Source organism: Anopheles stephensi, chromosome 3 (genome assembly GCF_013141755.1).
Source record: "Anopheles stephensi strain Indian chromosome 3, UCI_ANSTEP_V1.0, whole genome shotgun sequence".
Taxonomy (NCBI): Eukaryota; Metazoa; Arthropoda; class Insecta; order Diptera; family Culicidae; genus Anopheles; species Anopheles stephensi.
The window spans coordinates 19352181-19377247 of NC_050203.1; the positions used below are offsets into that span (position 1 = coordinate 19352181).

The following is a 25067-nucleotide window of genomic DNA, read 5'->3' on the forward strand; positions in this document are numbered from 1 at the left end:
GCAAGCGGCAGCTTCTACTGTATTCCTCCAACAAGCTGTCATTAACCTGCTGTCAAGTTTGATAACAACAACATTGCTTTGCGTAAACTCGCGACTCGCTCCTCTGCAACCCGGTAAAATTTAATTTAAGCTACAAAAATGCGTCTTCTCGCGACTCGTTCTCTCCTGAACGTGACTCGGCTGCTATCCGCCAGGACCGCAACAACACAAGCCTCTCCGGCTGCCACACAATCCGAACAAAAATGGGACCTGTACGCCGGTGTGCTGGTCGAGCGATTACCCATCGTTACGAAAACACTCGAACCCATCGAGGCAAAATTTAAGGTAAACTATTTATAGTGACAATAAATTTACAATAAATTGATAACGATCCTTCTTTTTTGCAGCAAATGTTGGATCAAATCGAGCTGGAAAAGAGCCTAAAGTCCAATCACGAACTTCGGAAGGAAACCGAAAAGCAACAGCTCGAGCTTCTGAAGGCCGGCAAGATCGATTTGGATTCAGAAGCACTGAAACAAACGGCTCAGGATCTGGAGGACGCGTACAACGAAGAGTTTGCCCGGTTCAAACCGGCTCCACGTGTGACGGAGGCTGATGAAAAGAACGACATTCGATCGTTGGACCGCAAGCTAGAGGAAACGCTTGTTCTTTTAGTTGAACAAAAGCTGGGCTCGAAAAGCCATTACCTATTGCCTCAAGGTCTTCACAAGAAGGGAGAGTCTATGCGGCAAACGGCCGAACGCACGCTGAAGGAGTATTGCGGTGATAGTTTGCAAGTCACCTTCTACGGGAATGCACCGGTCGGGTTTTACAAGTACAAATACCCTGCCAATGCGCGCAGCGAAGCGACTGGTGCGAAAGTATTTTTCTTCCGCAGTGTTCTGAAGGACTCTAGTGCAAACATTGGCAGTAGTAAGGTGAAATATCAATGGCTCAGCCAGGAGGAGTTGAAAAAGCAATTGCAGCAATCGTACTACCAAAGCGTTTCCCAATTTCTGCTGTAAGGCATCGATCCAACGAACCCTTTTTGACTCTAGCGCAATATTAAACGGCAACCCGAGTGGATAGAAAGTAAAGCCTTCCTCAAAAGCGATCGAATATTTATTTTACTCCGAAAGACGCGCGTAAAATCATGCTAGTATTGAATGATTATCCGATTCGATGCCGCTGTTGGCGGATGTTTCGGGCCGATTCCGTTTCTTCACCACGTAAATGCGTTTGTTCGAAAGGCATATGGTGTAACTATGGTCCGCGAAAACGATAGACACTTTCCTGCAGGAGCGTGCAGTGAATATGGCTGGATCGATGCTGAGGAAGATAAAGCAAGCTTATTTTATTTCAAACTCTTAACACAATAACGCTTAAGTACGGTGCCTACCTTTCTGTAAGCGTAAGCAGATTGCTGATTATGTTTGCACTTCGCTCATCGTTTTCAAGCTCGCCTCCGGAAGCATGAACCGATCCGTCCTCGGACAGCACCAGATAGCCAAGCTGGTCCGGTAGTGGATTACGATCAAGATCCAACATCGTGGTACCGTTCAAGATGCTGCTTCTATCGCACACAACGACACTGCAGTTATGCTTGCTGGTGTTACTTTGGTGTTGATGATGATGATGCGCCTGCTGTGATGGTTGGTGATGCGACTCGCATACAACCACCTCGGTGAGATTCGAAGCAGGAGAATAGTGGCCGATGGGCGATGCTGACCGCGAGAAGCTACTAGCAGTGCCGCTGGTTGCGGCCGAAGCACTAGCTAACGTTAGCTGCCCGATGCGGTTAAATTGTCAAATGAAAAAATGCGTAAACAGCCGGAACGCTACCAGAAGCCAGTATTTGATAGTACTCATCAACTACGCCGCAGCACCCAGCGAATTGTGGGCCGTTTTGTTTTGTTCCTGTCTGCGGAGCGAGTACCGTGCTGGAAGTGGTAATGCCGCAAATCTGAGACTAGTAGCTTCACGTTTACGTACTGAGGAAGGATGGAAAGGGAATCGGTACAACTTTTTCAACCAAACTATGTCGTCTGATCATTATCGATTTCGTCTAATGTCTTCTTACTGACCTTCTGTTTTGCTGCGTTGCAGTCTTCTTCGAGACAATCATCTACTATTGTGACGACAAATAGGTAAACAAACGGAACTGCATGGGAAATCAGACAATAGTATCAAGAAAAACACTAATCTAATGTTTTTTTATTGCTTAACACTTTGTAGAACTATCTCACACAGTTCCTTTGGGTCACGAACGAGCTGATAAAACCCTATTTTCACCTCATTTTCAATCCACACAATAAAACAATCACTGCAGGAGCAAAATCGACGAAATGAAGGCTGTGTTTCGTCGATTGTTTATAGTCTCGCCGTCATTTCGTTGTCAATCATCGAGCTTCATCGACGAGTTTGGGTTTGTTTTCGTCATCACTTGCTGGTGGGAGTATATTTTTCATTCAATAGACCATAATAAAGTATTGATTCACCATGAGTGCCCTCGAAAATACGCTCCAGATTGAGATAAAGCTGGAAAAGGTAAGGTCCCGAACCGGCGGAACATAAAACATCCACCAGATTGATGGCACACTGTGCTGTTGCAGGAGAAAACAAATCAAGCACTGCTGAAGGACCATGTCGAGAAGTATTCCGAGCTTACCCAGTCCATGTCCAAGATTCTGAACTCGTTCGAGCAACGGTTAGGGAAGCTGGAGCACACTATACTGCCCGTGTACAACATTACCAAGAACCTACAAAAGCAGCAACAGAGTAAGTAATCCCACACGCTAAAGCTTGATAATGGCTGGCCTCACTCAAGCACCATTGATCCGAAATTTTAGATCTTGATAGTACGCTGCAGTACATGGAACAAGTGCTATCCCACTACGACGCTTCGCAGGACGTGTGCAACCTAATCCACCAAGGACCGTCCGAGGGTAACATCGGGTCGTTCCTGGATGGATTGAACAAGCTGAAAAAGGCAAAGGATTACTTCCTCAACAACAATCCGCAAAGCGTCGAGCTGGAGAACGTTACAAGCCTGTTCAACAATGGGTGCGAAACGCTCAACAACCATTTCAAATCGTTGCTTAAAAAGCACAACTCTCCACTCAAACCTGTTGACCTGTTGGATATGATCTACATCGAGGAAGATTCGTCGAACGAAGACTGCCCTTCGATCAAACAGTTGCCACCGAGTGCACGGGAAGAGCTGAACGTGATTGCCCAATGGTTGGACAATAATTTGCGACGCGAGTATGTGCAAATATTTGGCGATGAGCGATCGGAAGTGATCATGAGATCGTTGCAAAACTTAAAAGACCATCAAAAAAGTGGTAGCTGGGGCAATGAGCCGCTGCGCACGAGGCATGGCTATGGCCGCGCGGAAACTGGCGCGAAGAAAACAACGTCTGCCCGTTTGCAGCAAATGTAAGCAGGGAGAGAGAGAGAGAAATGAGGGTTTATTGCATTTATAAAATACTTTTCAATGGGTTTTTTTCAGTTTCGAACGGAAAGCCAACAAAATGTTCATGAAAGCTTCCCAAACGCTCGGCCAGTCGGCCGGCTTGGCGATGCGAAAGAATTCCTCTTTCGGGGACATCCTGGCTGCGGAAGAGTACGGCAACGATAACGATCAGGAGCTGGAGAAGTACCTAGTGCTGCTGTTGGGCCTGCAGAAGCTGCTCGTATGGGAACGACAGCTTTTGAACGATATTGTGCCACCTTCCCGGCACAATGAGGTCTTCTCCCGGCTTTCCCAACCATCGATCGAGATGGTGGTGAAAGATGCGGAACAAATAACGTCCAAAGTGATGCGTAGTATCGGACGCAAGGAATGGTCCGCCGCACTTGGAATATTTTCCGCCCTTAAGCATGTCCAAATTTTGCAACCGGACATCGACCGTATCTGCGACGCTACGCAGAAGCAGCAGCTGTCGGGTGTGTTGAACCGTCTACAGCAAACGGCTTCGAAGGGATTGGAACAGTTTATCGAATCCGTACGAAATGATTCCGGTGGTGGCGGTATGGTGAGCATGACGTCCAGCACGATAAGCTACGGTGGTGGTTCGAACGTTCCACGCGACGCCACGGTGTACGAGCTGACCTCGAACACGATCTGGTTCTTGGAGCAGCTGCAGGAGCATTGTGACACCATCGGAGGGCTGCTGCAAACGGAGGCAATCTATACAAACGATCTCGATCGTATTTCTTCACAGAAGGCACTCTCAATTGAACAGAAAAACAAGGCTCTGTTGGGAATTTATGTCCGTAAGTAATGCCCGACCCTTGCCTTAATCGCGGATCCAATTCTGACTTCCCCAATCGTTTCTTGCACGTGCACAGGGAAAGTATTGGCAGAACTGAACTACACCATCGCAACCAAATCGGAACAGTACAGCGATACGGCAACGAAGCAACTGTTCAAGTTAAATAACACGCACTACATCTTAAAATCACTGCAACGATCCAGCCTGATGGAAATCGTCGCCCTGACCGAGCACGACTGCGAGCGTCGCTATCAGAAAATGATCCAGGATCTTAAGAAAGCGTACCTCGGTTCGTGGTCAAAGCTGCTGTCCTTTATACACCCGCTGGACGATATGCCACGCCCGATCAATGGGAAAGTGAAGGATAAGGAACGGGCCACCATTAAGGACCGGTTTTCGAACTTCAACAAGGAGCTGGATGATGCGGTAAAAACGCAGCGTGCCATCTCGGTGCCGGATGTGCTGCTGCGAGAGGGAATCAAGCGGGACAATAGCGAACACATCGTTCCGAAGTATAATACGTTCTTTGAGGTGTAAGTATAATAACTGTTAATCGGGAATGATTCGGATGTAAAGGTTATCTTTGCGTGTGCCAATTTTCAGGTACTCTGATGTGCAGTTTAGCAAGAACATCGACAAGTACGTTAAGTATCGTCCATCGGATGTGGCGACCATGCTGAATAGCTTCTTCGATGATACGGTTTAAGTTATTAATTGCAATGTATTCCAAACGTAAGCTAGTGAATAGAAAAACGAAAGCCAGCTTGTTTAACCACCTTTAAAAAGGATTTGTGTTTCTTGTGTGTTCCTGAAGGCAATGTCGCTCGATCTAACGATTCGGTTGGCCATCATATATTATACAACTTGTTTATTAAATCTCGTACACAAATTCAGGAATATTTCCTTTGGTGTAGAAGAAGTGCATAATTATCTTCCTTTCAACGTGCTTCGCGCTCCCATAATCAGGATCATTTTGAATCGATCAAACTGTTTGCTCGAGTATCTTAAAAAGCTTGCATATCCGACCGCATGGGGCGCTGTTATCGCTAGAGTGAATTGCATGGACATGGATTCTAATGATGTTTTGATTATAATTTATCCTAGAATCATCACTTTGAATGTTTTTTTAACCATTATGCATTAAGGAAGATCCGACCGTATTGCACATTGTTTTAAATGTTATCATAAAAAATTATTTTACTTTCTGCTGCTGATAAAAAGTCCAATATGCATCACTGCATGTTTTCTGCGTCGGTGCTTTTACTTTCTATGTGTATAAAAGGCCCATTGAAGCCAATTCGGCTGATGTTTTAGAGGAGATGAAGTGATCCTTTCACGTTTAATCACCAATAAATTTCACTTCCTTCAGACAACAAGGAGTTTCTAAAACGATAACCACCAATTCGTGCTGAGCAGCAAAACACCAACCGTGCAAAGGCTTATGTCAACGTGTGCTGTCCTTTTCTAAAGGCCTTTTACGGGCCAGACTCGCATGTACGGACCTGAGCGCCTGCACATCTACCGTCACTGCAAGGTTTTACACAAACACTAGATCGATATTGTGGCATATTACTTGAAGCAGTACGCGACGAAACCAAACTTTGTATTTATTTTTAACATACATAGATACACTTTACACGCGTATTTATAGTTATAAATTTACAAGTTAACATACATAGCTGTACTAGTGAAATTCGATTCGAAGCGATCCAAAGCAAAGCGAACGTGGTGTGGCAAAGAAGGAAGGAAGCAAACAGAAAAAAAACGAGCGAAACAACGCCTGAGAAAACTCTCGGTACAACCAAAACAACAAGCTTTCAAAAAGCCCCAATTTGCAAGCATGAACAACAAAGGAACCAATGGTAAGTGTTTCCGGAGCAACATCCGTCTGTAGGGAGGGTGGACCAAGTTTTGCGCATAATTCTTCGCGGATCGATCTAAGTAGCTTGCTGGGGAGGGCACCACGGATGGTGAAATTGTAGTTCGCAGTTTCACCGTCCGCGGAATTGAAGTGATACATCTTTTCGATAAAGTATCGTGCGATTCCGTTTTCGCTTACTATTGCGAATCAGCTTCCTTTCCGTGCATGATTCACCGCGGCCGTTGTTTCTTTTATCTGTGTTTGTGTGGGTGAGGTTTTGCACGGGAGCAGCGCATTGTAAGCAAGAACAAGGTTTTGATCCAGCCATCTCGCTCTCTCCTTCCGCGGCAGGATATCCAACGTATGATGCTGCACAGCAGGCCGCATATCAGCAATACATGAACAGTCAGGTGAGTCACGCACAACACGCGCAAACACTTGAGCCAGCAAGCATTTATCAACGACCGATGGGTGCTGTTCATCCACAATTTTAGCTTCCTGCACATGCCCAACTGCCGCCTTCGTACAACTCGGTGGTCACCAGTATGACGCCGACCTATCCGCCATATCCTCCCGGAATCGTGCCACAGCCGTTCTACGGTAATAGCTGGAGCGTGAATCCGTCCCCGCAGGCCCAGTTCGCACCGGCACCACCGCCACCGTACGCGGCCACACCGGCCGCCGTTGCGGCCATCCCGGCACAGCCGATGCATCCGCAGATGTACCAGTACCAGATCGCGGCCGGTCCGCCACCCCAAACGGGCCAACCGCCCCAGGTCTACCAAACCCCCATCTATCCAGTACAGGTAAGATGGCACTACCTTTAGGTGCTGCTTGCGTCATTCCACGAAACAATTCCCTCTTACTATTTTTAACACAAAACCCTCCCACAGGGTGCCATGTTCGATGCCGGTGCACGGTTCGGCAAAACCGGTGGGCAGCCGACGATTCCACCGCCACCACCGGGCATCGTTCCTAATGCGGCCCAGCTCGCCTCCATGCAGGGCCAGCAGGTTGTGGTGGCCAAGAAGAAGAACAACTTTCTGCACGGTGGCAACGGTGGCGGATACACGTTCTGGTGAAGTGTGGGATAGTGGCGGCCTTCTTTATGTTTGCTGCGCCCATAACAGGAAGGACGCGGCGATGGGGCAGTGTTTGGTGGTGGTGCCATGTGGGTAAGGACATTGAATTACGCGGGGTACAAATGGGGACAAACAATCGGATCGTGCGATTGTCTGTGTGAGTATGGAACAGAGAGCAATAGGAAGATTGTGTTACCAGCACGTGGCGGAGGGAAGGTTTAGCGTATCGTGAAACAACGCATAAAAGTACGTTTGTTAAAGGGCGTACATAAAAAAAGACTAGAAAACTGAAACTTGAAACTCCTACATTTAGAGCAGGTTTGTTTTTCGTATGGAATTCCTCAATCTATTTTTTTTTTGGTTCAAGTTACATTCAGGTTACCGAATTAAAATACATTTTTTCTTTCATTTTTTTACAACGGAACAGTACTTATACTGTTTTAAGGTTAAAACATCCTCAACCTCATCTCTATAGAGAAAAGCTCCCAGTTTCGTTGGAGTTATGAAGAAAGTTGTTAGAGGAGATAAAAAAATCAATTCTTCATCCAGGAGAACTTAAAATTGACAAAAATAAAACTTGTGTGTTCAAACTTAATGCAAACAACATTAAACACCCTTATACACTGAACGTCTGAAGGACACACCTTACACCCAGACTGCTCAACATTAGTAAGGATGTGACTAGTAATTACACAGCTGCCAGGCGAAGAAGCAGCAGTGGTGACCGAGACCGAGAAGCGGGTGCTAGACTTTATTCGGGCAGGTAGAGCAATAGTAATGCAGTTACAGGCATATAACAATTAGAGTGATCAAATGACCCTTGTTCAAACGCGCAAACTAGTAGTTACGCAAGGATACAATCGCGCAGGTACGTTCTAAACTATATACGAACATCAATTAAACGCGGGCAGATACAAAAAGTAAATGCAGTGGTTCTCTAGTGCCCTAAAGAAAAACACAAAACCCCCCCTCCGTTTACTTAGCGCAGCAATAATAACACTGTAAGAGAGAGAGAGAGAGAGAGAGAGAACACTTCCTTACCAAATTCCTCTCAAAGTTCCACAATAAAAGCAATGTTGAAAAGCAAAAGCAAAGGAGGGTATTAAACAATATACATACAAAGCAACAACAATAACGCCTCCATTTTGAGCGGGTTAATTGCCTGCAATTGCTGTAAGGGGGTATCCCCACTACTGCAATCAGGTCACAGCAGCCACCCGGGGGTGGAAAACAAAACTTTACTTCTTTGTGATAAAGGAAAAAAGAGCCCCCGCCCGCCCGCACGGGGGGTGTGTGTGTGAGAGGGGGAGCTTCGGGAGCCATTTGTACCCGGTTGACCCCACCATCTCACTTAACCCATTAACACTTGTTCCCTGTTGGGCGAGAGAACGCGAAACGACCAAAATTAGAAGACTTCCAACACACAAGCAACAGCTCTAAATTATCGGCTAAAGGAGCATGTTGTAGTACAATACATTGACTGTAGCGCGCCTTGAAAGTCCTAAGCAAAACGGGGTGAAATTTAAAACACAAAGACTTTGCTGCTCCTCCTCCTTCTTCCAGCATGAAAACGGACACGCAAAACACACACACACACATATATACATAGGCGGGCTCCACCAAACTTATTGGCAGTAAGTAGTGAGGCAGCAATACAAAGCAAAGCAAAAACACAATTAAATATCAATTCAATTTGTAGTAGAGCGAGCGACAGGTTACGAGTAGGAAACCAAACCGACAACTAAAGCGGAAAGGAATGGAAAACCAAAAAAAAAAAGCAAACGGAATGGTTCTAGAAAATTACAATTCAAAAGTGATCTAGTTTGGCTGAGAAAACTTTATTAAAAAAAAAACAATATATATATATATATATACTTATATAAATATATACGTTGAATCCATATTCAGTGGGAGAGAGAGAGAGAGAGAGAGGTTAAGGCGGCAACAAGTGACGGGAGGACGGACGGACCCTATTGCTTATTGCAATGAATCCGGGAAGTTTTGGCGTGAAAGAGAAACTCGGGGGGGAAAGGAATGCTTTAATAATTAGCCAAAAGCGAAGCGAACGAGTATTAGGCAATTGAAGTGGAGAGAAATGGCAGGTCGAACCCAGCGAGCGAAGCGCCCTAAAAAGGAGGAGACAGAAAGGTTTTTTTCCGACATGTGTTTTTATGTATAATTTACATTTTGTTTAGTTTATGATGTGCGTAAGTTTTGTAATCACACTTTTGGTTCCTTTTAGCGCAATCGAACGAAGCGCAACGGTTGCGTGCGTACGTGTGTGCGGGTTGGATGGATTCCGTTGAGTTCGCTACCGCACGCCACGACCAACCAAACAGAAAGTATTTCAAACAAAAATGATAATGAATAAAGAAAAGCGAATGAAAAACACAACCCGGCCACCCCTCCCCTTTTCCGAAACATTATTATGCGGTTACGGTGAAAGAAGGTGCATTTGTGAGCTGCAACGCTTTGGTGGAGTGTTTGTCAGCTTAAAGCAGCCATTATAAAGGGTTGATTGTTGGTTACTTATCTCTTCTAAGAGAGTACTCTTCGATGGCCTAAAGAAGTACTAGAACATTCATTCCCCCTGGTCTAGTCGTTCACAGGATCAAGCCAATGAGGTGGCCTGGTGCCTCAAATCCAGCTATTGCCATCGTTAGGCTTACACACCCCGTCCATTGATAGTTCTTGTCCTTAGTCGCTCATTGATGGCGACTTCCAGTCACAGTTCTTTAGTCATCTGGGGCCCGACGGCTTGAAAAGCTCCTAAAACGCACGGAAATGAAGGAAAAGGCAAGGAAATAAAGAATCCTTCCCGCTCGAGAGTTTTTACGGCCAGAGCTAACATTGTCCCTCAGCTCTGAAGCTGTACACACATCTCAATATTGTGCTGCGAATTAGTCATTAATACCATTGGCCTTACAGACTATACTGGTATTTATTCATCAGTAATGAAACAAACTAATCTTCGAACCGCTCTCCGTTAACAAATAAACATGTAAATTATGTTGTTACTGTGAGATTATGGTCAAAAATGCATCTCACCAACCACCGCTTTTGGTCTACGCTTCTTTCTTGTCCGCTGCGTCCTTCGCCTTCCTTTGTCTCGTTGTCGGTGTGCCTTTCGATGTCTTTGTTGGCTCGCCCTGATCGCCGGCCTGCTCCTGCTGTGACTCAGCAGGCTCGGAAGTCTCATCAGACGTGGTGGTAGATGTAGCCGTTTCTACAACCACTTCCTGATTCACCGTGTCACCGGACTCACTTTGGTGCGCTTGTTCGCTTGTGGTAATCTTGGCTGCTTCCCCCTCCTCCTCCTCCTTTTCCCCATCGATTTGCGTCTCCTCCTTCTTACTGTCCTCTTTAGCGAACTCATCAGCCGGAAGCACGACCCCATCGTCCGGTTCTTTATCAACCCGCTTCTCTAACTCCTTCACCAAATCATCCTCCTTCTCGTTAACGTCGGGTTGAGCCGGTTCCTCTGAAGTTGCCGCTTCAGCAGGCTTATTCTTAATGATAACACTAACCGGTAGGACATTGTCTTCCAAATCAAAGCCAGGATCGTTCAGCTGGGTCGCGGTGAACGTGGGTGAGGCGGTGACGTGTTCTATGACCGTGACGGAAGGTTCTAGCTGTGACGCGTTTTGTTCCTGCTTCAGTTCCTGCTCGCCCGTCTTGCTCACCGTTTGCTGGTCTTCCTGCTTAGCCATCGCTGCACGGGAAGAGCGTGTATTGCGGACCCGCGCTGCCGGCGTTGCCGATTCGGTTTTGATCATTTTCCGCCTGTTTTCGCTCTTAACTGGTGTCTTTGTGTCCGGCTCGGAACTGGAAGCGTTGGCGTGCAAAGTTACCGCTTTCTTGTCCTCTGGCGCATCGGCAGTGCTCGTGGAAGCTCTTTCACCACCCACCACTACCGTACTGGAAACTTCCATCGCACTGGATTCACACTCTCCCTCCGATTCGGACTCGTACTTGCGCTTGTTAAAGGAACGCTGTGCCGGTAGCTCCATGTGCAGCGGGCAGGTCACGTTCTCGAACAGTCCCGCTAACGGTTCCTGGCAAACGACACCACTCTTCTCGATACCACACGCCCGGAACAGCACCTGCTTCTTGTCCTCCAGGATGTGTTTGCGGCAGTGCTTGCAGCACGGTAGCGTACGCTCGCCACACTTCACACCACCCTCCGTGTACGAACACTTTGGCAGGGATGGAGGTTTCTGCTGAAGGCCCTCCGTTGCTTTGGCGCGCTTTTCCAAATATTTACGCTGAAGTATCGCCTCCACACCGTGCTTGCGGTGGTAGCGATTCAATCCCTTCAGCTTCTCGTACAGCAACCGTTCGCGGGGTGTTTGCTTGACCTGGTCGTAGATGCTACAGTGAACGTCACGCTCGGCACGTTGATCTTTGAGATAGTTGCGACGCCGCTCGCGCAACACGTGCTGCAGACGGTGAACCTGTTCGATGTACAGCGTCTGCAGGCGGTGCAGTTTCTCCTTGGTCATGCGTATCACCTCTTCGGCGGTGTAAATTCCGGCGTGCTTTAGTGGATCATCACCCTGCGAATCGACGCTCTCGTTGTCGGAATTGTCCATCTCGTGAGCCTTCCAGGACGAACCATACGTTGGATGGAGAAGGCCTTCATCGTCGTCGCTCGAATCGGAAGCATAATCCAGCACGATGCGACCGGTATCGTTAATCGCAGTAACATCGACATCGACTGGAAGAAAAAACAAAGGAAACAATTCCGATTAGCATTACTAGCATCGTAGTAGGCATAGCACAAAGTTTCGTTGACGTCTCTGTTTCATGTAGAGCAAACTTCTTTCGTCCAGACACAGCAAACAATCGGATCATTGTACAAAACATTGTTCGAAACAGTGCAGAGACTGTGACCGTTACGAATAGAGCAGACGATTGATAGAGCCTAAGTAGCTAAAAATGGGACTACATTCATCCCGGAACTCGACTCGTGAACATTTAATGCGATGCATACGTACAGCCTCGTGGACGCCCGTATTTACTCCACGTAAATACAAACGGTTGCACAGCTTCTCGAGCAACACACGCCCAATTCCGTCCCTTGCAAGCAGTATAAAAAGCGACCGGCAACTTCCGGCACATTCGGAGAACACAGCAAGAAAATGAAAGGACTTGTACTACTAACGCTGCTAGTCGCAGGCACGGCCCTACTGGCCGAAGGACAGAACGTCAACGTCGTGATAACGGGAAATGCCGACGGTACCATCACACTCGCCACATCGGACGGTTCGCAGAGCGTCACCGTATCGGCCGACAATCCGAACCTGCTGACGGAGCTGACTGCCCTTATCAACACGATCATTGCTAACGCCTCTACGACGACTACCGCGGCACCTGCCACTACTGCAACTGCGACGGCTACCGCTGCCACAACTGTAGCGACTACGGCCGCCACAACGGTAGCTACTACAGCCGCTACTGCCACCACAGCTGCTACCACGGTCTCAACCACTGCTGCACCGACGACGACGACGACGACTACGGCCGCACCGGTGACTGGTACGTGCGGGCGCGGAGGTGGCTATAGGACTGGTTTAGGATTTGGTATCGGAGCAGGCATTGGCATCGGTGGATTCCGCCTCGGAGGGGGACTGTTTGGAGGAGTACGACCGGCCATCGGTACGGGCAGTATCGGAACCGGTGGCAACCTCGCCACACGTGCACCCATTGCCACGGGCGGAATCATCCCTGGAGCAATCAATCTGGTAGGCCGTGGGCTTAGCGCCGGTATCAATACGGTCGGTAACGTTCTGTCGGCCAAGACCAACTTCGAAGGACGTACGATCTACAACGGTGGTACCGCTGGCGGTTATATGGCTCAGTCGGCTGGCAGCCTAATTGGAAATGCTGCAGCCGGTTTGGGCAGTGCCGTGGGCTCTATTCTCGGTGGGGTACCGCGCATCGGTGGCTCTGCTTCCCTGAATGCGGGCGCCGGATTTGGCGTTCAAAGCCCCTACCAGCGACCGGTGTTTGGTTAACAAGCTTACGCACGGTAACACTTCCCCGTTGGTGTGACGCATAATCAAAATCTAAAATACATGGAGCATTGTCTGCAAAGTAAAGCAAGCAAGTCTTACCGAAAGGATCCACCGATGGTGTTACGACGTCCACGTCCGTGTCATCGTCATCTTCGTGTACGGTTATCTTGAGCGGGGTGCTGCTGCCCATGTAATGCTGCTTGGCTTTGTCCACCTTCACATGGTGTGCCAAACCGTGCAGTAATGTTTCCGTTGTCTCCACGGGCACCAGCTTTCCGATGGTGGATTTGGTCTTCTTGAGCTGTGTCTGTCGGCTGTGCTCGAAGCAATAGTTGGAACCGTAGTCTTTCTTCACGTCATACTTCGGGGACGGTTCCAGGCAGCGGCGTCCGTTCGGGAACTCGTATTCACACTGCTTGTACGGAGCGTTCGGATCCTGCAGGATGTGCCGGAAGCAGTACACGTACGAGTCAACCCGCGGTAGCGTACATTCGTACTGCGTGTTTGCACACACTTTAGCTTTCTGCTCGATTTCTAGCTGTATTTGGGTGCGAAGTGCCTGTGCCTGATCGAGCCCTTGGCTGGAGCTACAGCTTGGTCCGCTGCGGCTAGCGGCACGCCCCGCCTGCTGATGCGTTGGCCCCATTGCTGGAAGGAAAATCAGTGGTCTGTTAAAAGACGCTCGATAAGAGCAAGTTTGCAATCGTTTACCTTCGATCAAACCGCCTGGAAAATACTTTTACAACAATCTTTTTCCTGCACGCAGATTGGAAAACACGCAATACGGCCGAAAGTGACGCTCTGCTGCGAAAAAGATGACATTTCTCACAACTGTGGAAAATACCAGGCTGGTTCATGATGGGGACAGGACGCCATTTTAACATTTGTTTGCAGGACTAATTTCAGCAAGAAGTTATTTATTTAGACTGTTTTGAACAATATTTGGCGAAATATTGCGTGTTGCTGTATTTTTTTTAACTTTTTTAACAGTTGTAAATAGTGGTCATGAGCATATTGGAACAACTATTTTCTTTCGCAACTTCTTCACCACATTTGATGGCTCGTAAATTATGAAAATTGACTATTTAATTAATCCATTCGTTTCTTCATCGAATAATGAAACACTTCCCGGATTACAAAATTAAACGCAAAGTTTGCTCGCAACTTTCATTCTTTATTTACCTTTGCTTCCCGCTCCGAACTGTCAAACCGCACCACATGATGCAGCCCGCAGGCTATACTGACCTTGGTTGTGAGGTCGGCCATTACGGAGTGAAAAACATATTTGTGGAGTGCATTTTTCTACACCAAAATAATACCATCTAACTCACATACCAGCAGCTGGATTCGGTTGCCTTGCCTTCCTGAACGTGCTAGCCACCGTTTCGGATAGTTAATCAGCGAAGCAACGGCGGCCCAGCTCGTGCACGACACGATTTTCACAACCGGGCCCAAAGCAGAAGCCAAAGCCAGGCCGAGAGGGAGAGCGAGTCACCCCGAACATAAAGACAAGAAAAAACGGCACGACACGACGTAAGAAGGCCCTCACTCTCTCGCTCCGTCCCGCCAGTACCGTTTTCCCCCCTTTCACGCGCTTCGTAGTTTCCTGCTTTGCGGTCGAATGGCGTCTTGGGGAATTCGTGTGACGACAGAGTCTGCAATGAAATGATGAAATAATTGTCCTAACCCATACAAACTAAATGTACTGCTTGAGCGCTTTTCGCGGGTTTGCAGGAATTGACCGCGTGTGCAGTGGCGCTGGTGGTAGTGGCGACGGTGGCAGTCTGTTTGCCCGATGGCAGGAATAGCTGAATGTCCACTGTACGGACCGTTTGGCGGAGCATTCCTTTCCGCCCACTAAGCCGAGCAGAGCCACGCAGGGAACAGAGCATGCAAAAGTTAGCTGTGACGTTGCAAAACAAAAATCACACTGCCAACGATTGATCGCCATATTTTCCCTTGTTGAGAAGGCATGTACGTGCGCGTGTGTGCGTGAAGACGGCGAGCGTGTGTTTAACGGTAACACGTCCGATGTGGTGTGAGTACGGTCGATAAACACGGGTGTAAGCAAGGGGTTGGTGCGAGCGCGCGCGTGTGTGTTGTGTACGCTGGGCGAGTGTGTGTGTGTGTGTGCGTGAGTACTACGAACCAACACGCACACAGTGTCGAACGGCTTGTTCGCAACGCATCATCTGGTGAAACGAGTGAAACAAGAAAGGTCGGTTGCGGTGGTGATACTAGTCGGCGGCTTCTATGTTTATTTCTAAACGTCACAAACTCACTGCTGATGGATAAACTCAGAATTATAAACAACAATCTCAGCACCATTGTGCCGTGCCGTCGGTTGACGAAATAACCGGAAGAGAACACCGCGCGCTTTGCACACTGGGTGGGTACAATCAACCTAGCAAGGGTCCGGGATGCGAAAAGCCTTGGACAGTATCCGAACACGCAGCAGAACGTAAGACACGTGTCACACCGAGCTCGAGGACACACACTCGCGGTGACGTTCCAGTACGCGGCGTGGTATCAAGATATCAAGTCGAACTCGCACACTGTCCGATCAGCTCGAAACCACCAACCCGCCGGGACAACCATCGATGGCTTCTGGTGGTAGCGGAACGAGCGGAACGACGAGCAAGAACGATGACTCGAAATGGTACTTTACGGCCGAGCAGCTGGCGAGCTCGCCGAGCCGGAAATGTGGCATGGACGCGGACCAAGAGCTTATGTACAGACAGCGTGCTGCCAACCTGATACAGGATATGGGTCAGCGGTTGCAAGTGTAAGCATTTCTTCAACGCTCTTCTATTGAACTAGCTTCCTCCCAATGGCTACTTAATAGCGTACGAAATGGTTGTCAGAGAAACGTCGGAGCAAGAACCATTGGTAACCACGGTGCTTTTCTATATTCCGCAGATCTCAACTATGCATCAACACAGCCATCGTGTACATGCATCGGTTTTATGCATTTCACTCGTTCACACAATTTCATCGCAACAGCATAGCTGCTGCCGCACTATTCCTAGCTGCAAAAGTAAGATCACGGACCCATCATTCTACTGGATTGCGATTAAAAGAGTGCGGAATGATTTAATCCTCCCGCAGGTCGAAGAACAACCACGCAAACTGGAGCACATCATCAAGGTGGTACACATCTGTCTCGGGATGGACGCTCCGGATCCGATGCGCGAAAACTATGCCGAGCAGGCGCAGGATCTGGTGTTCAACGAGAACGTGCTGCTACAAACGCTCGGGTTTGATGTGGCCATCGATCATCCCCATACGCACGTGGTGAAAACCTGCCACCTGGTGAAAGGTAACGATAGCTAGGAATCGCGCTGTACCTTTCCACCTCTTCTAACTGAACTTTCATTTTCGTTGTACAGCTTCCAAAGATTTGGCACAGACATCCTACTTCATGGCATCCAATAGGTATGTGTCTAGCTTTCTGACTGCTGGAATAGTGCTCAACCTAACGCTACTGTGTTCGCTTGTTTTAGTTTGCACCTTACAACCATGTGCCTGCAGTACAAACCGACGGTCGTGGCCTGCTTTTGCATCCATCTCGCCTGCAAATGGTCCCGATGGGAGGTGCGTAATGTTTCGTCCGTTCTGTAGGTCTAGTTCAAGCTTACACTGATCTTCAAATTACCCCCTTTCGCACACACAAAATAGATTCCGCAGTCGAACGAGGGCCGGCACTGGTTTCACTATGTGGACAAGACGGTAACGCTCGACCTGTTGAAGCAGCTGACGGACGAGTTTCTGCACATTTTCGATCGTTGTCCGACACGGTTAAAAAGCAAAATGAAATCGATACGGGGAGACTCGGGAGCGGTAAGTTGTCTGCTGGTGGCAAAAGCGAAGCGAAGCTCTTCCACTATAGCTTGTCCCCTATCCTTAGGAGGAATCTGGACGAAGAACGGGTGGTAGCAGTAGTAGCAGCAGTAGCCTCATGGCTGCACCTTCCTCATCGTCGGTACCGCGCGGTCTGGATGAAGGTAGTTCCGCCACATCGTCCGCCTCTAGTCATCATCGTGCTAAGCAGGGTTCCAGCTGTAAGTGTGCGCTTAAATGCAATCTCCCCCATCATACGGATTACTTACCTCTTTTCTCCTTATTTAAGCCGATATGATGAAACCGCACGGAATGTCGTCTTCCGGGAGCCATCAAAAGATTCCTTCCTCATCGTCGTCGGGTTCGCGTTCGCGTTCCGAGCGACCACCTGCCAGCGGCGCATCCTCCGGTAGCTTGGCGGGACAGCAGCCACAACAACAGCAACCACCGCCCCAGCATTATGGAAGCGGGAGCAATAGTAGCAATAACAGTAAGGGCGTACCGTCATCGCACCGTGGCAGCATGCCGATCAATCCTTCCGGTGGTACGGTGTCGTCGCAACGATCGTCGTCGAGCTCAGCAGCAGGCTATCAGCAGGGCCACGATGGATCGAGCAAATCCCGCCAACAACCGTCCTCCGTTGCTGGTATGATGCAGGCAAGCGGTGGTGGCGGTGCGCCAACCGGTGCCGTTGGTGGCACCTCGTCCTCCGGCTCTTCATCGTCCATGCATTCCGGTTACAATCAGATGAAGGCGGATCGGCACAGCAGCAGCAGCAGCAGTAGTGGACAGAAGCTTCCGCCAAAGGCACCTTCCTCGTCGTCCGGTTCCGCCGCTGCTCCCAATTACAATGCAAAGCATCAGCAACAGCAACCGCCCCAGCAGCAACCACCTTCGTCTCTCTTTTCCCATCCGCCAAGCTACAACCAATCGATCAGTGGCCGTGCATCGAATCTTCCCCTTGCGGAACAGCAATCGTCGTCGAGTAGCAATAGTAGCAGCAATCAGCCAAAAACGGAGCCATCTTCCTTCCGATTGCTCGACGATTCAATCGGCCGTCTAACGGACCCGATGCAGATGTGTACGCCTCCGAAGCAGAGCAAACCGTCGTCAATCTTCAGCCCCGATTGGAAGGATTCGCAGAACGAATCGTTGCAGCCGAACTCGCTGCCGTCGAGCAAATCGCGATCGGGAAGCGGTGCGCACTACGGTAATGTGCCGGGCGCAGCACCATCATCCGATCGGCTGCTGAAACCCCCGAAAGGAAGTCCTAGCAGCAAGAAACAACAGCTACAACAGCAGCAGCAGCAGCAGCAGCAGCAACAGCAGCACCACGGTTCAGCGATGGGATCGTCGCGCTCGGACGCGCAAAAGAAGGAGCGGCGTTTGGATAGCTCTGCCGGGCAGCAGGCGCCCATCCCCGGCAAGCATCCGTTGATGGCGCACGATAAAAAATCGCTAATGGCATCGAGTTCCTCTGGCGCGCTTCCGATGGTCGGTGGAAGCAATAACATTAGTAGCAACACTGGTAGCAATAACGGTAGCAATAGTCACACTAGCCACAATTTAAAACGATCATTGGACGGCACGGTTCTACCTCCAACTGCGCTAGCTGGCAGCGATGGTTCAGCGCTAGGAAATCTCGCCGGTAACGGTGCGCCCGGCTCGATGGCAGCCAATACTCATTCCAGTGGAAGCGGCAGCAGCAGCAGCAGCAACAGCGGTATGTCTTCGCAAGCGAAAAGACCGCACCCGAGCAACGAACAGATTCGACAGGACGACGGGACCGATTTCCGAGAGCAGAAAATGCGCCGCACGGAACAATCCTCCAGCTCATCGTTTCTGTCGGCCGGTTCACCCTCGGACCAGCTGTTCAACTCTTCCTTCGATCTGGCCAGCACGTTCGACAAAATGGACGATTCCTCGTCGCTGTTTAACTTTAACGATCCCGGCTCGCTGCTTTCGCAACCGCTGCTGAGCGATTCGAAGCCGTCCACGCTGGCGAAAAGTGGTGGCATTTTTAGCAACACCATCAACGGTATCGAGACGAACGCGGCGCTGGTGAGTAGCTTGCTGAAGGAAAGTCTGTTCAACGAGACGCCAAAGTTTGGCCCCCTTTACGGTGGTGCTGGATCGGGTGGGAACGAATCTGCGGCCGCCTCGGCACGCTCTGATGCGGTGGATTCAAAGCCACCCATCTATCCGACGACTGTCGGGGCGATCGACACGAAAACGTCCATTACGGCGATGGATAGCTTACACGGACTGCCACCGTCGTCCACGGGTGGGCAGCAACAGTTGCCGGCTGCGAGTGATTCCTCAGTTCCACCTTCCTATCCGTGGGCAACGACAAATGCTGCGACCCTCCCGAGTGATACTCTCGCTAATGTTGCGACGTCTCAAGCGAGCATCCAGCAACAACAGCCCAGTGCTGCAACGACTGCTGCTGCTGCTGCGGTGATCGATCCCTCAGCTCAACCGTCCCTGCCGGCCACAACCACAACCGCCTCGACCGCTTCCGATCCCGACACGGACCAGGGTGCCGGTGGGCATAGGTCAAAGTCGGAGAAGAAAAAGAAAAAGGAGAAGCACAAGCACAAGGAAAAGGACAAAACGAAGGATCGCGATCGGGAGGAAAAGAAAAAGCACAAAAAAGACAAAGACAAGCACCGGGATCGGGAACATCGAGAGAAAGGTGAACACCATGCGGGCGGCGGAAGCATCGGTTCGGATGTGGGTGGTGCTGGTCATGCGCACGGTGGGTCACACTCGGGCCAAGATCCACAACCACCTCCCGGTCCGATAAAGATTAAACTTAACCGTGCGATCATTCCGCCGGTGGTGGATGGATCGGGTGCGGGCAGCTCCGGCAGCTCGGCGAACGATGGGCTGAAGATAAAAATTCCCAAGGATAGGTTGTCCGGTTCGTCGTCGCTGCCCGGTGGCCCAGCGGCGGGTGCATCATCGTCAGCTGCTGGGCATGGCGGTACGTCACACGGTTCCACCGGTGTTGGTAGTGGATCGGCGTCCTTGAAGTTGAAAATTTCCAAGGATAAAATAGAACACTACAATATTAGCGCTACGAGCGATCCAATTGGCCAGCAGCAGCAGCAGCAGCAGCAGCAGCAGCAGCATCTTACTGCCACGGGTGGTCCTGCTGGAGTTGGTGCCGGACTAGGAGCAGCAGCTGGTATTGGCATGGGTGACATTACCAATGCCATCGGTGGTAGTAATAGTAGTAGCACTAAAAAAAAGGACAAGGATCGTGATAAGGATCGTGAGAAGAGCAAATCGAAATCATCTAGCTCATCCTCGGAGCACGGAAATCGTCAGAACGGTGGCGGATCGGTGGCTCCCGGAAACAGTAGTAGCAAATCATCTAGCAAGGTAAGCGTAATCGATTATCTGTTTTCCGTATGGCCAAAAGCTTAATGTCTCCCCCTTTTACTTTCCAGAATCTTTCCACTTTACCGCAGCAGCAACAGCAACAGGCCCAACAGCAATACGGTATATACAATGCAAATCAATCCATGACGGCTGGTAGCGCCCCTATGGCCGCGGCCGGAATGGTGCCAGGCATGCACGGTTACCACCATCAGGCCGGGTTTGACTACCTACAGCAGCAGCAACAACAATCGGTAGCCGCTCTCCAGCAGCAGCAGCAGCAGCAGCAACAGTTCTATTCCCAATATGGACAGTTCGGGCAGCAGCAGCAGCAGCAGCAACAGTTTCAGCAACCAATGGCCGGCTCCGGTGCCAGCTCGATGCTGCTGAACGCATCCGGGTCTGGCGTTGGATCAGGGATGATGGGTAAGCTTACTGGACAGCCGGGCGCGACGTCGGCGGGCATGCAACAACCGTCCTCGCTGCCACCGTACTATTACGGCGGTGGTTCCGGCACGGGTACGACCACCAACCAGGGTGCTGGTAAAAAATAAGACTCCTTTCACGTCACTTTAAGTAACTGCGTGCGTGTCGAACCATATTATTGCGTCCTTGCGTGTGTGTCGATTGTCCGCCTCGCGTCGATGCACTCGCTTCTAATGGAAGCGGTTCGGGATGCTTATTTTGGATTTTTACCTTTTCGTTGCGCACGTTTTTTGGTCCAGCTTTGCGGGGGAGCTTTTTGCTTTACTTCCTATGTACATACTTTGAATCGATTTCGATTGCTTTCAACATATTGTTAAGCTAGGCGACGCATCATGTGTTATACACAGTGCGTACAGAAGGTGCGAACCTCTGCCCTATTACAGATGCCTATTTTTTTTTAGCTTTATTTGATAATGAATATTCATTAAGCGAATGCCGCTATCTCGACATGATGTAGAAGAACAATAACAAAACAAAACAAGAAAAAACAAACGTGCTGTTAAATGTTTACCAAGTGTCGTTATTAGCAGCTGCAGCTATTCAATTAATTTTTCTTACATATTTTTAACTATCAGTTAATGTTATTTGCGCATACATGCAAATGCTATTAGAAGAGGCGTTCAAGCACAGGAGGGAGCAAGGAAAATGTTTTTATCCCCCGGCACCCGCGAGATTAAGACGTGTACCAAAAGTCGTACTTTGTGCTGACAGTTAAGCTAAAAACTCTAGCCCGTAATAGTGTATTTTGAATGGCTATCGCTGTATTCGATAGGATATCGTGAACTGTTGTGTTGGAGCCACCCCCCAACCCCACGCCCCTCGTGTTGGAAGTTGTTAGCCAGTCCTGTCCTTACCCGGACCTTGCATAAGCAAAGGAAATTGATTTGCTCCTTAGGTTTATTAGATGAACGTGGTTAGACTGATGTCGGCCGTCGGTGGAAGCGTATGTGACGATTTAATTTAATTTAGTAAAAAACAAAATAACAAATTGTAAAAAAAAACAACAACAAAAAACAAAATCTCTTATGATCATTGTCACAACGACGAGGTGTGTTTTAAATCACATTCGGTAAGCTTCTTAGAAGTGTAATTTCGGGGATTTTCGTTTAATTTTTCTTCTCTACTTGTTAAATGATTGCATTAACTCTTTGTGCTTCTTCTTCTTCTGGCGAAAGGCGAAAAATATGCACTTTTCTACAATTCAACATTCAACCGTAAAAAACAAACAAACAAAAGAGAACAACATAAATTTGAACGTACTATTGAAACACTGACTGCATGGTTGTGTGTGTGTGGCAGTTCTAAAATGGCAGGAAGATTTACAATTACTAAGACGAAGCAAAGCAGTAAACCGCCACCGTTCGGGTTGGGCTTCAAAATGTTCGGTCACGAGTTAGACTCGTGGAAGAAGTAGCAAGTGCGAAGGGTTAATGGTATTATCAATTCAAAAACAAAGCAAAACGAAACAAAAAAAAAAGTTTAAAAACTGTGTAAAACTCAAGGCAAAAAAAAATCACAAAAAAAACACCCAAAATTTAATCCTATTATAGTGAAGACCGTGGAACCGTTCCCACATGGCGAAAGTTATTCAAAAGTTATACAAAAATTGATAAAATGGGGGGGGGTGAAAAGTGAGACAACCAATTATATCAATGATGATGCGCAAGGTAGGGAAAGTGTTGAAATGAATGTTGGTGAGCTGCTAGTGCTCATGTTTGCTGCTATCCGTATCCAGCTGTGCATGCATGGCCGCAGACAATGTCGATGGTTAATAAAAAAAAAAAAATGAGATTGAGCGAAACGATGAAATTTGTGCATATTACACACACACACACACACACCATTTATTATTAACCTCTTGGATGCTTAACCTTCTCGTTCAGAACCATTACGCTCTATACAGGCTAATAATACCCAAGTACAATCTACTCGCATTACCAATAATATCACGTGGAGGAGACAGCGGCCGGCGAAGCGATTTACATGAATGCTTACAAAACAAACGTAACAGCCCTTTCGAGGCTACCGACTGGAGGCAAAGCAATAGAAATAATCCTAAATGATGTGAAGTGTTTGGCGGGTGAAGTTGAGTAAACACACACACACACTTACACACACACACACGTATCCAACGAGTCATAATTTGTCAACAAAAAACAAACGCACTTAGTACGGTATAGAAACAAAGCTGCGTTCAAAGCAAGCTAAGTAAATACTATTGAAGCTACTACATATTGACTAGAGAAAATTGCAAAAACGCATACAAACAAACACACGTACACAACATTGCTATAATTGAAAGGGTGGAAACGGAAGCGTAAGAAGCAACAGGATACAACATATATATACAAAAGCAGGAAGGATACCATTTATGCTAACTACCAACACACAGAGAAATACAAAAAACACGGAACACCTATACACACAACACACCACAACAAAACACTCGAACTGATAAGTCTGATAATTAGCTGGAAACTTTAGTAGATGACGAGGGAAGAGAAGAGGGGAAGTGTAAGGAGGAGGTGTAATTCGCAACAGGGGGTGCGTGTGTGCGATAGTTAGTCCATTGAGAGTGAGAATGAGAATGAGTTTAAATTGTAACAAACAAAAAAACGAAAACAAAAGAGAGAAGTCGTGACGGAAACAAGAAAGGTAATATGCAAAGAAATATATAAAACAATTTGTTAACAAAAAATAAATGAAACATACACAAGCGATAAATTGGTAAAAATAGCAACAACAAAAAAACGTACTTTCGGTAAAGAAAAGCGTAGACCCCACAGCTTTGAACGGTCTCGTCTAATTTGTCCAAAGTCCTTCGAGTCCTGAATTGACTTTAAACCAAACCCCCCCACGTGGTAATGGTGAAGTCCCAATTCCGGATTCATTACTTCCGTCACATTTTGTGTTGTTATTGGAAGGGACAAATTGAAATGGTATGTTGTTTCTGGTAACACTAAAGATAAATTAGGAGAATTTATCCTTCATCCAGTATCGCACTAACAGAGCCAGACGAGTGCTGAGCAATGTTGGGAAAAAAGAGGCGAAGGAATGCATTTGCAAACCAATAGTTCGTTCTGATGGGATAAGCAACAAAACCGGATATAACTACTAACAAACTATTTAACGCAAGCGCAACTAAACAAAGAGAAGAACGGAAGCGAGCACAGCCTAATCGTGGGGCAGGCGTGATTTGAACTAAAAAAGGTGAAAATAAAAAATCAGCAAAGAAAAGCTAAAATCGAACGAAAGGTGAACTTAAAGGTGTATATTATTCATTAAGCTTATTTCGTAGCTTTAAGCATGAGTTAGTGGTTTTAGTTCGTTTTTTAAGTAACAAATTATCGAACGGTGTTTGCGTTTTCCCAATCCCTATTTTTTGGTTAATTTAAATAAATAAATTAAGGAACTGTAGTTTACTACCTATATATTGTTTCTTTTTCGTTTCATTTTCTAATTCTGCGCCGTGGCCGCAAAACGTTATCTGTGTTATGTTGGGAACGCGTTACCCGATGCGTTACGGGTGCGATTTGCATGCAAGATGTGTTCAGCATCCAAGCAATCACTGTGTGAGAAATGAATGGGTGTGTGAAGGAATGATGATTTAATACGGGATAGTTGGGAAACCATTCCTCTGGTTTTTAAAATTGACTAATCTAATTTTTAGAAAAGGTAAGAAAAAAGCTTACAAATATCACAAAAGTAAAATTTAAATAAAAACTAATGGAAAATTGAAAAATAAAAAGGCCTCATTTTGTTCCAGCTAACACATCCTAAACAAAGAAATTGATGTACAATCCGTCGTATAAAATAGTACACTAGTAACTTAAAGGACTTTTTATTTCATTGGCTTCAAGTCCATTGTACACTTTCTTCTTATTTAATTCGTTTATTTTTATTTAATTATCGAAAACTGCATATGAACGTATCGTTACACCCTCACTATAAAAACAACCAAAAACTGGTTCCCGAAACTGGGTAACTGGGTAAAGTGAAAAAAAATTAGAAAAAGGCCACTTTTGCAATGTCTTCAAGGAGTTTTATTTCTGCTATAAAAATAGCAAATTTCTTTTATTTTCCATCACAATTCAGCAAAGAGCGTATATTGGTCTGTATATTGGAGATGCATAGTAGAACA

The 25067-nt window shown here is 47.6% G+C and overlaps 6 protein-coding genes across 9 annotated transcripts; 4 read left to right on the top strand and 2 right to left on the bottom strand.

Moving 5' to 3' along the window:
• Nucleotides 1-43: 43 nt before the first annotated feature.
• Nucleotides 44-1089, top strand: LOC118508856 (39S ribosomal protein L46, mitochondrial). Its single transcript, XM_036048609.1, has 2 exons — nucleotides 44-324; nucleotides 387-1089. The coding sequence occupies exons 1-2, from the start codon at nucleotides 139-141 to the stop codon at nucleotides 1002-1004; spliced, it is 804 nt and encodes a 267-aa protein (XP_035904502.1). The 5' UTR covers nucleotides 44-138; the 3' UTR covers nucleotides 1005-1089.
• LOC118508858 (ragulator complex protein LAMTOR4 homolog) lies at nucleotides 1066-2367 on the bottom strand. Of its 4 annotated transcripts, none has more exons than XM_036048613.1 (4): nucleotides 2228-2341; nucleotides 2064-2140; nucleotides 1379-1970; nucleotides 1066-1308 (listed from the first exon to the last, which is right to left on the bottom strand). In XM_036048613.1, the coding sequence occupies exons 3-4, from the start codon at nucleotides 1525-1527 to the stop codon at nucleotides 1131-1133; spliced, it is 327 nt and encodes a 108-aa protein (XP_035904506.1). In that variant the 5' UTR covers nucleotides 1528-1970; nucleotides 2064-2140; nucleotides 2228-2341; the 3' UTR covers nucleotides 1066-1130. The 4 variants fall into 4 exon arrangements, with proteins under 4 accessions (XP_035904506.1, XP_035904507.1, XP_035904508.1 ...); XM_036048614.1 differs by having other exon boundaries at nucleotides 1379-1764; nucleotides 1845-1970; nucleotides 2064-2281; XM_036048615.1 differs by having other exon boundaries at nucleotides 1379-1764; nucleotides 1845-2001; nucleotides 2064-2281.
• A 1-nt stretch (nucleotide 2368) lies between these two features.
• Nucleotides 2369-5041, top strand: LOC118508853 (exocyst complex component 7). Its single transcript, XM_036048606.1, has 6 exons — nucleotides 2369-2526; nucleotides 2592-2757; nucleotides 2829-3417; nucleotides 3491-4257; nucleotides 4333-4789; nucleotides 4860-5041. The coding sequence occupies exons 1-6, from the start codon at nucleotides 2479-2481 to the stop codon at nucleotides 4960-4962; spliced, it is 2130 nt and encodes a 709-aa protein (XP_035904499.1). The 5' UTR covers nucleotides 2369-2478; the 3' UTR covers nucleotides 4963-5041.
• A 681-nt stretch (nucleotides 5042-5722) lies between these two features.
• LOC118508857 (DAZ-associated protein 2) lies at nucleotides 5723-8976 on the top strand. The gene is made up of 4 exons (XM_036048610.1): nucleotides 5723-6118; nucleotides 6469-6527; nucleotides 6612-6923; nucleotides 7011-8976. Exons 1-4 carry the CDS (start codon nucleotides 6097-6099, stop codon nucleotides 7197-7199), a joined length of 582 nt encoding a protein of 193 aa, XP_035904503.1. The 5' UTR covers nucleotides 5723-6096; the 3' UTR covers nucleotides 7200-8976.
• A 1123-nt stretch (nucleotides 8977-10099) lies between these two features.
• On the bottom strand, nucleotides 10100-14067 carry LOC118508852. Its single transcript, XM_036048605.1, has 3 exons — nucleotides 13928-14067; nucleotides 13316-13864; nucleotides 10100-11916 (listed from the first exon to the last, which is right to left on the bottom strand). Exons 2-3 carry the CDS (start codon nucleotides 13860-13862, stop codon nucleotides 10265-10267), a joined length of 2199 nt encoding a protein of 732 aa, XP_035904498.1. The 5' UTR covers nucleotides 13863-13864; nucleotides 13928-14067; the 3' UTR covers nucleotides 10100-10264.
• Nucleotides 14068-14390: 323 nt separating this feature from the next.
• Nucleotides 14391-23621, top strand: LOC118508851 (cyclin-T). Its single transcript, XM_036048604.1, has 9 exons — nucleotides 14391-16001; nucleotides 16136-16253; nucleotides 16325-16535; nucleotides 16606-16651; nucleotides 16720-16810; nucleotides 16895-17056; nucleotides 17124-17277; nucleotides 17346-20443; nucleotides 20512-23621. Exons 1-9 carry the CDS (start codon nucleotides 15817-15819, stop codon nucleotides 20992-20994), a joined length of 4548 nt encoding a protein of 1515 aa, XP_035904497.1. The 5' UTR covers nucleotides 14391-15816; the 3' UTR covers nucleotides 20995-23621.
• Nucleotides 23622-25067: the final 1446 nt, after the last annotated feature.

What these genes read in the sequence shown, in the direction of transcription:
- LOC118508856 (XM_036048609.1), top strand. Translation starts at nt 139, where the DNA reads ATGCGTCTTCTCGCGACTCGTTCTCTCCTGAACGTGACTCGGCTGCTA. An exon ending in CCATCGAGGCAAAATTTAAG is followed by an intron (nt 325 to 386) that starts GTAAACTATTTA and finishes TCTTTTTTGCAG; the next exon opens with CAAATGTTGGATCAAATCGA.
- LOC118508858 (XM_036048612.1), bottom strand. Translation starts at nt 1,527, where the DNA reads ATGTTGGATCTTGATCGTAATCCACTACCGGACCAGCTTGGCTATCTG. An exon ending in CTGCTTACGCTTACAGAAAG is followed by an intron (nt 1,309 to 1,378) that starts GTAGGCACCGTA and finishes TATCTTCCTCAG; the next exon opens with CATCGATCCAGCCATATTCA.
- LOC118508853 (XM_036048606.1), top strand. Translation starts at nt 2,479, where the DNA reads ATGAGTGCCCTCGAAAATACGCTCCAGATTGAGATAAAGCTGGAAAAG. An exon ending in CCTACAAAAGCAGCAACAGA is followed by an intron (nt 2,758 to 2,828) that starts GTAAGTAATCCC and finishes CCGAAATTTTAG; the next exon opens with ATCTTGATAGTACGCTGCAG. An exon ending in TATAATACGTTCTTTGAGGT is followed by an intron (nt 4,790 to 4,859) that starts GTAAGTATAATA and finishes GCCAATTTTCAG; the next exon opens with GTACTCTGATGTGCAGTTTA.
- LOC118508857 (XM_036048610.1), top strand. Translation starts at nt 6,097, where the DNA reads ATGAACAACAAAGGAACCAATG. An exon ending in GAACAACAAAGGAACCAATG is followed by an intron (nt 6,119 to 6,468) that starts GTAAGTGTTTCC and finishes CTTCCGCGGCAG; the next exon opens with GATATCCAACGTATGATGCT. An exon ending in CCCCCATCTATCCAGTACAG is followed by an intron (nt 6,924 to 7,010) that starts GTAAGATGGCAC and finishes ACCCTCCCACAG; the next exon opens with GGTGCCATGTTCGATGCCGG.
- LOC118508852 (XM_036048605.1), bottom strand. Translation starts at nt 13,862, where the DNA reads ATGGGGCCAACGCATCAGCAGGCGGGGCGTGCCGCTAGCCGCAGCGGA. An exon ending in ACCATCGGTGGATCCTTTCG is followed by an intron (nt 11,917 to 13,315) that starts GTAAGACTTGCT and finishes TTTTTCTTCCAG; the next exon opens with TCGATGTCGATGTTACTGCG.
- LOC118508851 (XM_036048604.1), top strand. Translation starts at nt 15,817, where the DNA reads ATGGCTTCTGGTGGTAGCGGAACGAGCGGAACGACGAGCAAGAACGAT. An exon ending in AACCTGCCACCTGGTGAAAG is followed by an intron (nt 16,536 to 16,605) that starts GTAACGATAGCT and finishes TTCGTTGTACAG; the next exon opens with CTTCCAAAGATTTGGCACAG. An exon ending in TACGGGGAGACTCGGGAGCG is followed by an intron (nt 17,057 to 17,123) that starts GTAAGTTGTCTG and finishes CCCTATCCTTAG; the next exon opens with GAGGAATCTGGACGAAGAAC.